Genomic DNA, 13,031 nt, shown 5'->3' on the forward strand with positions numbered 1-13,031 from the left:
GTGCAAGTTATGTTCTGGCCTTGGGAAGGCATAGGGTTTTAGCCCTACTCATGTTAATTTCTGTTCGTTATGGGTTTCATTTATTTATCGATGCTGATTTGTGGTAGTTTCACGCTTGGTAGATTATTTGATTTTGTTTTTTCTCATTTTTGGTTTAATGGAGTTCTTTACTTTTCTTTGAAAAACTTATTTTGTGGAAAAAGTTTTTTTAAATTAATTTCTGTTCGTTTTATATTGACATATTCTTTTCAGGGAAAAAGGAAATAATAGTTTAAATCTTCTCGTTTTTTTAGACTTTATAGTTCGGTCTGCTATGTGTATGCTGGAGAAAATTTTTCACCAATTTTTAACAACATACACCCTTTTTAAAAACCTGGACACAGATAGTAGTATTTAATTTAGTTTCATACCTCCGCTAGTTGACCTGAAATAGAAAACCTGATACCATTCGCAAAAAAATCTGTTTACTCTCTTTGATTTCTTGGATACACTTAAGCTATTTTGATTTGGTTAAATTTTAAGAGCAGAAGTAGCCCCAAAAGTTTGAACATAATACCCACAGTCGTTCTTGGGATACTGCCGAGATGCCTTATTGGGAACTAGCATTAACACAGTGCATTTTGATTTAATATTAAGGCAACATTTATTTTTTAAACATATTGGGCAATCTAGTGGGTGGGGTTAGTTGGGGGATTACTTATCCTTTAAGCACTTTCACCCGTCAAAAAGACCACTAGCCCTTTCTATTTTCATTCAAACGAGCCTTTTAGAAGTTTCTACGACAACTCCTTCGATACAAAGTGCCCTGGTCTAAAAAAAAAATAAAAAAATAATACATTATACCCACATCGCTCTTTACTATAAAAATGTCAAGCCTTCCAATAACTTTCTACTATTAAAAGGGCACCAACCCTTTCAATCTCCAATCGAATGAACCCTATTTGAGTTTCTACGACAATATTTTCTATAAACACCTTATATGCCCCCAGGGCATAACTTAAAACCCTTACCCTGAGGGCTGTGGGGGGAGTGTCATCCTCAAGGATATAATTTCAATTTTCAACTACTTTGAACAAAATGGCTAGCTCAAAATTTTTTATAGGATATGTTTGGGGAAAAGGTGGGCGTGAAAGGGGGGTTAGTTGCCTTCCAATCACTTTCAACTGTTAAAAAGGGCACTAGCCATTTCGATTTCCAATCAAATGAGCCCTTTTTGAAGTTTCTATGGCAACGTCTTCTATAGAAACCTTATATGCCCTCAGGAAATAAATTAAACCCCTTGCCCTGCAGGCTGTGGGGGGGAGGGGGGTTATCATCCCCAAAGACATAATTACAAAACTGTTCAGTTGAGCTGAACCAAATAGAAACCTAAAAATTTGGATTGGATGTGTTCTGAGAAATGATAGGCGTGAGAGGTGGGTTTGTTGCCCTCCAATCACTTTCGACTATTAAAAAGGGCACTAGCCATTATAATTACCAATCTAATGAGCCCTTTTTGAAGTTTATACGACAACGCTTTCTATAAAAAACCTTACATGCCCCCAGGGTATAACTTACAACCCTTGTCCTGAGGGCTGTGGGGGAGTGTCCTCCTCAAAAACATAATTTCTATCTGGAAATCAACTACGCTGAACAAAACGGCTATCTCAAAATTTTAATTGGATGTGTTCGGGGAAATGTTGGGTGTAGAAGGGGTGTTAGTCGCCTAATTTCCAATCGAATAAGCCCTTTTCGAAGTTTTTACGACATACGAAGTGCCCTGGTCGAAGACCAAGAAACCAAAAAATAAATAATACATTGTGCCCACATCGTTCTTTACTTAGGCAGCGCTGCGCTGCCTATGAAAAGCACCCTTTTTATATTAATCATTAATTTTAAAAAGCATCATATTAAAAGCATTTCTTTTTAAAAAGCATCCTTATAAAAGAATAATGCTTTGTTCAAACTTTACAGGGTTTTCCAACGTTTACAGTCCTTCCGGAAACGCTAAAAAGCCTCTAATTTGCTACTTGAATAACAATATATACAAAAATAAATAAACAAGCGACGTCAAGAAAAAAAACTTAATTTAAATCATTGACACTAGTTTGAGGAGGGGGCACTTTCTCTTAGGATTTTTTTTACCCCTGCCCTAGATTTCAAAAAATTCATTTTCATGAACTGTCGCCACTGTTTTATATGCAGCAATTAGGATAGTTGTAAAGTAAAACCACTCTATATAAATAATAGACAATAAGATCATTCCCTATCTCAACCATTATACAACGCCGGAGCGAGATGCAAGTGCTCCGGAGAACTTATAAACATACGCGACATCAGATTTTTTCACGTGTAGACAAGTCAGATTTCTCTTAAATGCGAAACTTGGCTTCACCTTTGTAACACTAAATTTCATAGAATCTAATTTTAAATTCTTTTATTCCAATACACATATAAAAATCGGTAATTAGGTTTAGGTCTTAGGTTTTATTTCATCAAATAAACAAAAAATCAAGCCAATATAATTAGAAATCACTACGCTAAAGAAAAAAAAAATTTTGCTAAAGCGTAGCGATTACATACAAAACTCTTCCTAAATCAACCTAAATTAATAAATCAATTCCACAAACAAATGATAAGAAAAAAAAAATAAATCCCCTTCACTTACACACTTCCAGAGCAATAACCATCATCAAATACAACTCCCTGCCTCCAGTAGTGCAATGTTATTATTAGATGTTTTTAGAAATTACAAGTAGGTTTTGAAATCTCGAGTTAGTTTTAAATGCATTTTGAGAAAGTTTCTGCGAAAATACGTGTTCCAGGGTAATATACACTGGACCGCTGCTGGCAGATCGTACGAATATATGGGCGGAGCTTTTACACGCGCCAAGCTTGTAGCAGCCAAACATCATTGAGTCGTGATGTTACTGTCTATTATTTATATACAGTGAGTAAAACCTAGTAAAGAGCGAACAACGACATATGGTAATTGAACTTCAAAAACGGGTTTCTAAATAAACTGTCTAATGACAAGTGTTTGCGATAACACTATAACATCACAAGTTTCCCAGAAGAGTGTTGGTTTTGAACTCGTTGGTTGTATACACAATTCTTCTTTTTGTTTGTTGCTTAGATTTGTTTTCCTTTATTTTTTTTTTCTTGAAAAACAATAAATGAAAGGAAAATCAAATAAAATATAGTATTCCTTAGTAACTGTGTTCCTCAACCCTCGCTTGAGCACGGTTACTATCTCGAGAGACTCTAGGGATTCTAGGATTTAATATTTAACCAATGGCGGGGCTCACAGGTGTAACCAAACAGAGAGGGTTTAGGGCCATATTTCTGATTTTTATCGTCTGATAAATTTATAGCCTAGTTTATTGGTTTCACTCGCCTATTTCACGTATTTCAGACTATTTCGTTACGCCTTTCTAATAATAGCATTTGACTCTTTAAACATCAACGATTTTGGGGTTTACCTCTGCTTCCTTATCATTATGTTGGAGACCCCCTTGACCTGGAATGACCTGTTAGAGGTAATTTCTTTATTTCTGTTCATGCGTTTTGATTGGCTCTATTTCTCCAAGATAACATTATAAAACTACTGGAGAATTATTGAATAAAACCAGTAAAAAGAACAAAAAAAATATATTAAAAAATGGAAGAATGAAATATATTAAAATAAAAAAATACAATAAAAAACGGAAGGATGAAATATATTAGAAATATACTAAAATAAAAAAAAATATATTAAAAAGACGGAAGAATGAAATATATTAAAAAAAATATATATATTAAAAAACGGAAGAATGACAGGTTTTTAGCAGGTGAACTAAAATAGATAAAACAGGATAACCCAAAATATGAAAACCTCCATCTCAAACCCTTCTAATATTTTCGCTAGAGTTTAACTTGCGCTTTCAGGAAAACAGCACAATGCAAAAGTGGGCTTTTTGCTCAATGCTTTTGAGAATCCACAATCAATTAGATTTATTGGCTTTGATATATCACTAAGGCAGAAAATATAAAACATTTAGGTTTTAATATTTTGAAAGAAAGTTGGTATGAAACACTTAGCTTCATTTTAATCCAAGTTTTCAACTTTAGCATAAAGAGCGGAGAGTTGACGGTACGACAGCTTCACAAAAATTTAAGGTCATTTCTGTTCTTTTTTAAGTTTTAACGTCACTTCTACTTTCATCTAAGAAAATTGTTTATTTTATTTAATTTACATCTGTTTTAATTATTTTGTTAATAATAATAAATCATAGACTGCACAGGCACAAGCTGAAGAATGAAACGCACCACCACGCAGGAGTCGGGACACTACAAAGCGATGTGAGTGTGACCCTAAAAATGGTAGAATTTTATTGGACGTTTATAAACCTTAAAATGGGATGACTGTTTCGTAATTTCTAGTTTGTAACCCACTTCGTCAATTTGACACTTTGTGGCAAAAGCAGCAGAAAAGGCAATTGATTGAGGCATAAATTGTTTTACAACCAAAAGAAAGTATGATTGAAAAAATGATACTTGAATGAGCCTTCTCTCAAGTCTACCCCCGCTAATTCGATGCAACCATCCCGGAGAAAAGTTTTACTCCTAATCAAATGCCTGGTAGGTGTCATGCAAAAAAAGTAGATTTCCCTGTCACATTTTTCCAAGTTTTGAAGTGGCACTGCTCCCTTGGGACTCCGCGCTGGTAAGTATTTGAATTTGGTCCTCAATCTGGCACTCAAAATTTTTCCACAATAAGTAGAATGTGACACCTAAGCACTCAAGTGAAGGAAGGTTCGAGGGATAATTGCCCCACCCGATTCAAGTTTGAGCTAAAAAATCTCCCACACAGATTGGAAAAATATAGGCTCAAGAAAGTCCCCTCGAGGCTTCAACCCCCCTCCCTTACACGGGGACCGATAGACCGCTCTTCAAAGGTGGCGTGCAATGTGCAGTACCGCATTTAAGTAAATGAAGTCTCAAAACAATCAACTGAGCTCTAAACCGAAGCTTAAAATTTACTGCTTATAATAACTATTTACCTCATATGGTCTATCTCATGGCCCCCATCTTAGAAAAAAGGGAAATCGCATTTTTACACGGGTAGCATTGATATGTCTACGTTTTGTATCTCTCCCTCCCCCTCCCCTCCAGGATGATCACACTGAACGATTGGTTATAGAGGACGAATAAGGTTCATGTATCACGGTCATTTTATGTAATTATCATTTTCTAGAAGCATACTTCTTGAGTCATAAACAATTTAGAGGTGATAAACACTTCATATTTTTTAGAAGGATAAACTCTTTTTGTATACTCACGTTTTTTCTCTTCAGTTTCTACAGACTCTTTGTCAAGCTGTGGATGCTCAGTAGAAAATGTCCTAGGGAGTTTTTCACTGGTGCGTAAGGGCTGTATTGAGAAGCGGTTCAGATTCGTCAAAGCGCGAACAGTGTAAAAGGATGGGCGTAATGGCATCTAAAATGAAAAAAAAATAGGATCTCTGTTTCACCAAAATAGGATTCACATCTTTTTAATTTAATTTAATCTATGATTAATTGAAGAAGTAAACAAACAGAAACAAAAGTTATAAAGTAAGATACTACGTCAGATCGGATAATCCAAAAAGTATTATAAAAAACTTTTTGTTAAACTGATATACGGCGCCTACATTCTTAAACTCAGAACGGTCTATTGAATGGTTCGATCCGTTTTTTCATATCCTATTGGAACTCAACGAACGTTCATTTTTTTTTTACCCAAATATATCCCATACATTATATTTGTACCACTTTTTCTATGGGGATTTGCACTGTATTCCCTTTTCCAAATCATGAATAGAAAATAGAGCTTGTGGTATGGAAGTTTTTTTTTTACCGTAGACCCTATATTTGACGCCAAAAATAACTTTCTCTGTACAAATAACTGATAGTTGATAATAGTCTGAAAACCTCAAACAGTTGTATCTTTCAATATCTTGTTAAAATTCATGTCCACTAATAGAGCGCCTTTCAAATTAAAGCTCCATTCATAAAAATAATAATAATTAATGAACTTCATTAATTTCGAAAAAATACGATATCTATTACGGAAAAATTTGAAAAAGCTGCTGCAACGTTAAACACATCTACTTTTTTCTTACAATAGATATCACAGCAAAAATATTAAACAGCAGCGAAAATTTGACTGAGAAATCAGACTTATCAAACAGTGCGGAAAGGGAAGTTTCCCTTTGTGTCACAGCGATAGCTTCGTTACTGCTGTTATAGCTTCGTTACTGCATACTGCTGCTGCAGTATGAATATTAAAGAAGGTGCAGTCATGAAGAATGGTGTGCGACTGATGTGTCCAAAAAATCTTTAACGGAGAGCATACGAATTTTCGTTACTATTTATATATTTATACTGTGAGTAGATGTATTCTCACCCACGAACAAATGAATTAATAGCATAAACGTCCCTACACCAGTCGGTCCCGTATGGTTAATTCAAGGCGGAAGAGCGTACCCAATACCTTATCAATTAAAGTCGTAATGTCATTAAAGCAATACTAAGAAACCAGATAGGAGTTAGATCTCACTCGGGGGGGGGGGGGGGGCTAGATAGTTGTATAGCATCCAAAATTACTTTCTCCTACAAATAACTGCTTGTAGATAATATTCAAAAAACCTAAAACAACATAAATTATTTAAAAGTTCAAAACTCTGTCTCTAGAACTGAAATACATTTTAAAGAACAAGATCTAGCATATGAACTCTGATTGTGTATTGCTTATACTACTACTACTAAAAACTCACTGCAGCACCAATCCACCTGAGGCCAACACAGCTGCGCACGTTCCTCCTCCATTCCAGTCTATTCAAAGCTTCACTCTTTAAACCCTCCCACGAAGCTCCAATTTCCTTTAAACCCTTTGTTTTTGATCGCTTCCCGCCCTAAACGGGGACGGCCTGGTTGTCCCCTCCCCATCGTTAAAGGTACTCTTACACAACATTTCAAATCTAAGAACTGGATGATAAAAAAGCCGTGCAGAGATAGAGAACTTTGACTCTCCTCCGTAAATCTCAGGACTAAAGGGTTTTCCCCTTCACTTTTCTTATTTTTCATAACATTGGCCTGCTTTTGTTGCTTTTTTGTGCGGGGGGGAGTAAGTTGATGCCATCCATTTGAGAAAGTGAGTGGAAGTGCAACTTTAATGTTCGTTTAGCAAGTCATTCAAATCAGGAGGATACGATCCTTCCTCATTACAAGATCCCTTATTTCGAATTTCAAATTTAGCCACTAGATGATAACTTTGTAGAAAGTAGAGTGCTAAGTTATACTTCTACTACTTTATTTTCCTTGGCACCTTTCCAAGGCAGATTACAAGACTGGTTATTGCTATTGATATCAATTGCACATGGAATTATACAAGAACCGTACAAGAAAACCCACGTCTGAGGCACTACAGTATCACATGCACATTGCAAAAAAAAAGTTGGCATGCTATAATGCATGTTAAAAACAATAGTCAATGTAATTTGGGGAGATTACGTTCCTTGGCACCTTTTCAGAGCATGTACTCGTGGATACATTTCAAAGCAACGTGATTAATCACGCTTTTATAATCGGAATTGTTTGATTTACATTTGCAAAAAAGGGGTAAGGAATTCGCAAATTGGACCCTATGAACGATATTAACTAATGTTTGAATAATAGGAGTGTGATTGATTCTAATTAGTGATTGGATAATTTTTTAACAAAAAATCTCTCAATAAACTATTTTTGGAGAGATGGAAGAGAGTTTTGCTCGCCTTTCATTGGTATCTTTCCAAGCGAGCGGGGATCCCCCTCCGGTTCCTAAACATTGCAAAAAAAGATAACATTATTAGCAAGGATTCCCCACACAAGCTTGTTTCAACTCCAAGTTTTTCAACCAGACTGTTTTTTTTTAGCTAACATCCGTTTTTTAGGAGCCAATCGGAGCTTGGAAGATGGAGAAAAAAAGGGTTAAAGTGATTAGCAGTTAAGGTAACCCTGAAGAGCATGTTAATTCATACCTTATTTATTATAAATTTGGAACAATATCAATCTATGAAAAGGGTTAACGATGATAAAATGGTCTTATGACTTGACCTAGCTTTACTTCTTTGATGTGTTCTGTATAATACACAAGTGGCGTTTGAACAGTGTTGTCAGTTTAAAATAGGGTCCAACGTTATAGTATACTAAAAAGTTGATACTAAGAGAGATGTAGATGGCAAGAAAATAATTTTAATAAAGAAATTCAGAACAAACCATAGAAATCCTTGCAAATCAAGTAGTAAGGTATATGTGAGTACGAACCATCAAGGATCACAAGCATCAATGACCCTAACCAGCAGACATCAACCCTCCATAGGTCCCCTATCCCCAAACTCGAAGGGCGCCCCCTCCCTCCAATTTTTTGGCCCCCCCCCCCCCAATTTTTTTTTTTTGGCAATTGATATTTTTTCTGATAATAAGTATCATTCATTACGATCGTAGCTTTCAAATGTGAAACTTAAGTCCATTTTTGGATCGAAAAATAAACTATTTCTGTAAAATCTGAGTTAATAAGAGTTTTTGACCGTAAACTCTAGTTTTTTTGTAAGAAAATTATGGAAAATACAATTCTCTGCTTCAAATGTGAAACTCAAGTTCATTTATGAATTAAAAAATTAAACTTTTTCTGTAGTATCTGACCATATTGGGATTTTTGACCGTAATCTATAGTTTTTTTGTAAGACATTTATGGAAAATACACGTATCTGATTAAAATCTGAAACTTAAGGCCTTTTTTGGATTGAAGAAAAGACGGTTTTCTGAGAACCTAAGTTAATCGGGGTTTTTGACCGTACATTATAGTTTATTGTAATAAAATTAGGGAAAAAACAATTCTCTGGTTCAAATGTGAAACTTAAGTCCATTTTTGGATCGAAAAATAAACTATTTCTGTAAAATCTGAGCTAATTAGGGTTTCTTACCGTAAACTATAGTTTTTTGTAAGAAAATTATGGAAAATACAATTCTCTGGTTCAAATGTGAAACTTAAGTCCATTTTTGGATCAGAAAAATAAACTATTTCTGTAAAATCTGAGCTAATTAGGGTTTTTGACCATAAACTATAGTTTTTTGTAAGAAATTTATGGAAAATACAATTCTCTGGTTCAAATGAGAAACTTAAGTCCATTTTTGGATCGAAAAAATAAACTATTTCTGTAAAATCTGAGCTAATAAGGGTTTTTGACCGTAAACTCTAGTTTTTTGTAAGAAAATTATGTAAAATACAATTCGTTGGTTCATGGGTGAAACCTAAGTCCAGGTATGGATCAAAAATAAACTATAGATTCTATAGAATCTGAGCTAATAAGGGGTTTTGACCATAAACTCTAGTTTCCTGTAATAAAAATATGGAAAATGCAATTCTCTCGGTCAAATGTGAAACTTAGGTCCATTCTCTGGTTCAAATTCGAAACTTAATTCCAGTTTTGGAGACCAATAATAATGAGTACTGATGGATCTAATTCAATTTTTTTTTCATAGAAAACAAACTATTTTTTTTAACTTCGAAATTATTCAACTTTATTTATTTTTTTTTCTAAAAACAAAATATTTTTTTTTAAACTTCGAAATTTTTAAAATTTATTTATTTATTTTAGACCAGAAGAATTTTTAAGATTTTTCATTGGTCGGAGATACAACAATGGTACAGCTTTTTAATAGCATGGAAAAGAACGAATATTGAATGCCTCGTTGTTTACGCTAAAAGATGAAACCAAAACCAGAGGAATTTTGATATTTTTTTTCATTGGTCAGAGATGCAACAATGGTACATTTTTTTAATAGCATTGAAAAGAACGACTTTTGAATGCCTCTTTGTTTAAGTTAAGAGGTGAAATCAAGACCAGGGGAATTTTTGAGATTTTTCTTTTGTCAGAGAGGGTTTTATGGCTCCTCCCCACAATGAATTCAGATGGTCTTAGAAGTCATCCTCCTACCATAACTCCATTCAACCTTGAGCGAAGGTATAAAAGTTTGATGATGTATTTCTCTTCTTAACAACTACATTAATACCTTTCAAGATGATAGGACTATATGACAAATAGTAAATTGTTTCGGAAAATTTACTTTGCTAAATTCCGTGGGGACATGCATTTTTATTATTGTATATAAAAGTAATATAAATCAACTACCGCAATTGTTGGACGTGCAATATGTTTGACCATGATAAAAAATCAGATGATACTGAATTGAGTTGCATGATTTGACTGAGAATTTACAATAGGAAGAATGCACAACTTATGAAAAATGATCAGGAACCGAGAAAGATTCAGGAAGAGTGGTCAGGAACTGAGAAATATCCAGGAGAAAGTCAGTAAGATTTGTGGCTTCTTCGGCGTTGAAACACTCTACGTAAAGGGTAATGTACCTACAGTAAAGTTTTATTTCAAAAGTGTGACCCTAGGATTCCACTTTTCAATCTAGAAGAATTTAAGTGTCCTAAATTTGAAGGGCTTTATCACCGTCCTGAAGACGAGGTCAGGTTCTGGATACCTAAGGACATACCTGATCGTGATAAATGCATAAGACATGGTAAAAACTATTCTATATCATGGGACCATCGTTTCTGGATCTTTAAGAGTGAATGTGTTTATTACCACGTATCATAATATAATTTTTAATTAATATTCTGCATAGCATTATTTCATTAAAAATATATTATGCATTACATTGTTATGTGTTCATTATTTTTAGAGTAAGATAGCATATCAAAAGTTTAGCACACACAAAGAGACAACGCACGCATAGTGACGACACACAAACACATAGAGACGACACAACAACACACAGAAAGACGACACACACACAAAGACAACAAGCACAGATAAAAACGCACACAGAGACAACACACACACACACAAACACACACACACACACAGAGACGACACACACATAGCGACGACACACGCACAGAGACGACACACTCACAGACACGACACACAAACACAAAGACAACAAGCACAGACACAACACGCACACAGAGACAACACACACTCACACACACAAACACGCACACACACACTCACACACACACACACACACCCAGAGAGAGAGAGACGACACACACAGCGCGACGACACACGCACAGAGACGACACACACACACACACTGGTGGTCATTCAAAAACGGTTTTTTTGTGTGTGTGTAAGTTTTTTTGTGTGTGTAAGTTTTTTTTTGTGTGTGTAACTTTTTTTTGTGTGTGTGTAAGTTTTTTTTGTGTGTAAGTTTTTTTGTGTGTATGTAAGTTTTTGTGTTTGTGTTAGTTCTTGTGTGTGTTTAAGTATTTGTGTGTGTGCGCTAGTTTGTGTGTATTTCGGTAAGTTTTTGTGTTTGCGTGTTAAATTTTTTATGTTAGTTTAAGTTTTTTTGTATGTGTAACTTTTTGAGTTTGTGTAAGTTTTTTTTTTGTGTGTGTAAGTTTTTTTGTTTTTGTCTTAGTTTTTGTGTGTGTGTAAGTTTTTTTGTGTTTTTAAGTTTTTTTGTGTGTATGTAATTTTTTATGTGTGTGTAAGTTTTTGTGTGCGTGTAAATTTTTGTGTGTGTGTGTAAGTTTTTGTGTGTGTGTAAGTTTTTGTGTGTGTGTGTAAGTTTTTGTGTGTGTGTAAGTTTCTGTGTGTGTGTATTTTTTTTTGTGTGTGTAAGTTTTTTGTTTGTATGAAAGTTTTGTGGTTGTTTAAGTTGTAATTTTTTTTGTGTGTTTGTTAATTTTTTTGTGTGTGTAAGTTATTATTTGTGTTTAAGTTTTTTTCGTTTGAGTTTCAATTTTTGTGTGTGTGTGTAAGTATTTGTGTGTTTATGTGTAAGTTTTTTTTTGTGTGTGTAATTTTTTGTGTAATTTTTTGTGTGTGTGTAAGTTTTTGTGTGTGTGTAAGTTTTTTTAGTGTGTGTGTAATTTTTTGTGTGTGTGTAAGTTTTATTGTTTGTGTAATTTTTTGTGTGTGTGTGATTGTTTTTGTGAGTGTGCTTTTTTGTGTGTGTAATTTTTTGTTTTTGTGTAAGTTTTTTTGGTTGTGTATGTTTTTGTTTGTTTTTGTGTTTATTTTTTAGTGTGCGTTTTAGTTTTTGTTTTTTTGTTGGTTTTTTATTGGTTTGTTTTTGTTAAGTTTTTGTTTGTGGGTGTTTAAGTTTTTGTGTGTGTGTATGATTGTTTTTTCGATTAAGTTTTTGTGTGTGTTTAAGTTTTTGTGTGTGTAATATTTTGCGTGTGTTTTTAAGTTTTTGTGTGTGTGTAAGTTTTTGTGTGTGTGTATGTTTGTGTCTTGGTATTATTTTTTGTGTGTGTGTAAGTTTTTGTGTGTGTGTGTAAGTTTTTGTGTGTGTGTGTGTAAGTTTTTGTGTGTGTGTGTGTGTGTGTGTGTAAGTTTTTGTGTGTTAAAGTTTTTGTGTGTGTGTAATTTTTTGTTTGTGTTTCTTTGATTTTGTGTGTGTGTAAGTTTTTATGTGTCTAAATTTTTGTGTGTGTTTTTTTGTGTGTGTGTGTGTGTAAGTTTTTGTGTGTGTGTAATTGTTTTTGTGTGTGTTTTTTTTTGTGTGTGTGTTTGTTTTTTTTTGTTTGTGTGTGTTTGTTTTTTTTTTTATTTTTTTTTGTGTTTGTATGTTTTTTTTTTTGTGTAAGTTTTTTTTGTGTGTGTGTGTGTGTAATATTTTGTGTGTGTGTGTGTGTGTAAGTTTTTGTGTTTGTATAAGTTTTTTTTGTTTTTAAGTTTTTTTTTGTGTGTTATAGTTTTGTTTGTTTTTAAGTTTATGCGTTTGGGTTTAAGTTTTTGTGTGTGTGTAAGTTTTTGTGTGTGTGTGTGTGTAATTTTCTGTGTGTGTGTAGTTTTTTTTTGTGTGTAAGTTTTTGTGTGTGTGTATGTTTTTTTGTGTGTTTGTTAGTTTTTGTGTGTGTGTGTGTTTGTGTTTGTTATTGGTTGTTTAAGTTTTTGTGTGTGTGTGTAATTGTGTTTGTGTTTGTTAGTTTGTTTTTGTGTTTGTTAGTTTTTTTGTGTTTCT

At 33.9% G+C, this 13,031-nt stretch overlaps 1 protein-coding gene across 1 annotated transcript in view; it reads right to left on the bottom strand.

Annotated features, from left to right (window-relative positions):
- MCU (mitochondrial calcium uniporter) overlaps positions 1-13,031 on the bottom strand; it is a 217,504-nt gene that overhangs the window by 185,753 nt on the left and 18,720 nt on the right. The window contains exon 2 of the mRNA XM_089089379.1: positions 5,301-5,457. Within this exon, the coding sequence (XP_088945505.1) occupies positions 5,301-5,457 (157 nt within the window). The remainder of the gene's footprint in view (positions 1-5,300; positions 5,458-13,031) is intronic.

This window comes from Artemia sp. Qi Xiang Cuo, chromosome 5, assembly GCF_049724085.1.
Source record: "Artemia sp. Qi Xiang Cuo chromosome 5, ASM4972408v1, whole genome shotgun sequence".
Lineage (NCBI taxonomy): Eukaryota > Metazoa > Arthropoda > Branchiopoda > Anostraca > Artemiidae > Artemia > Artemia sp. Qi Xiang Cuo.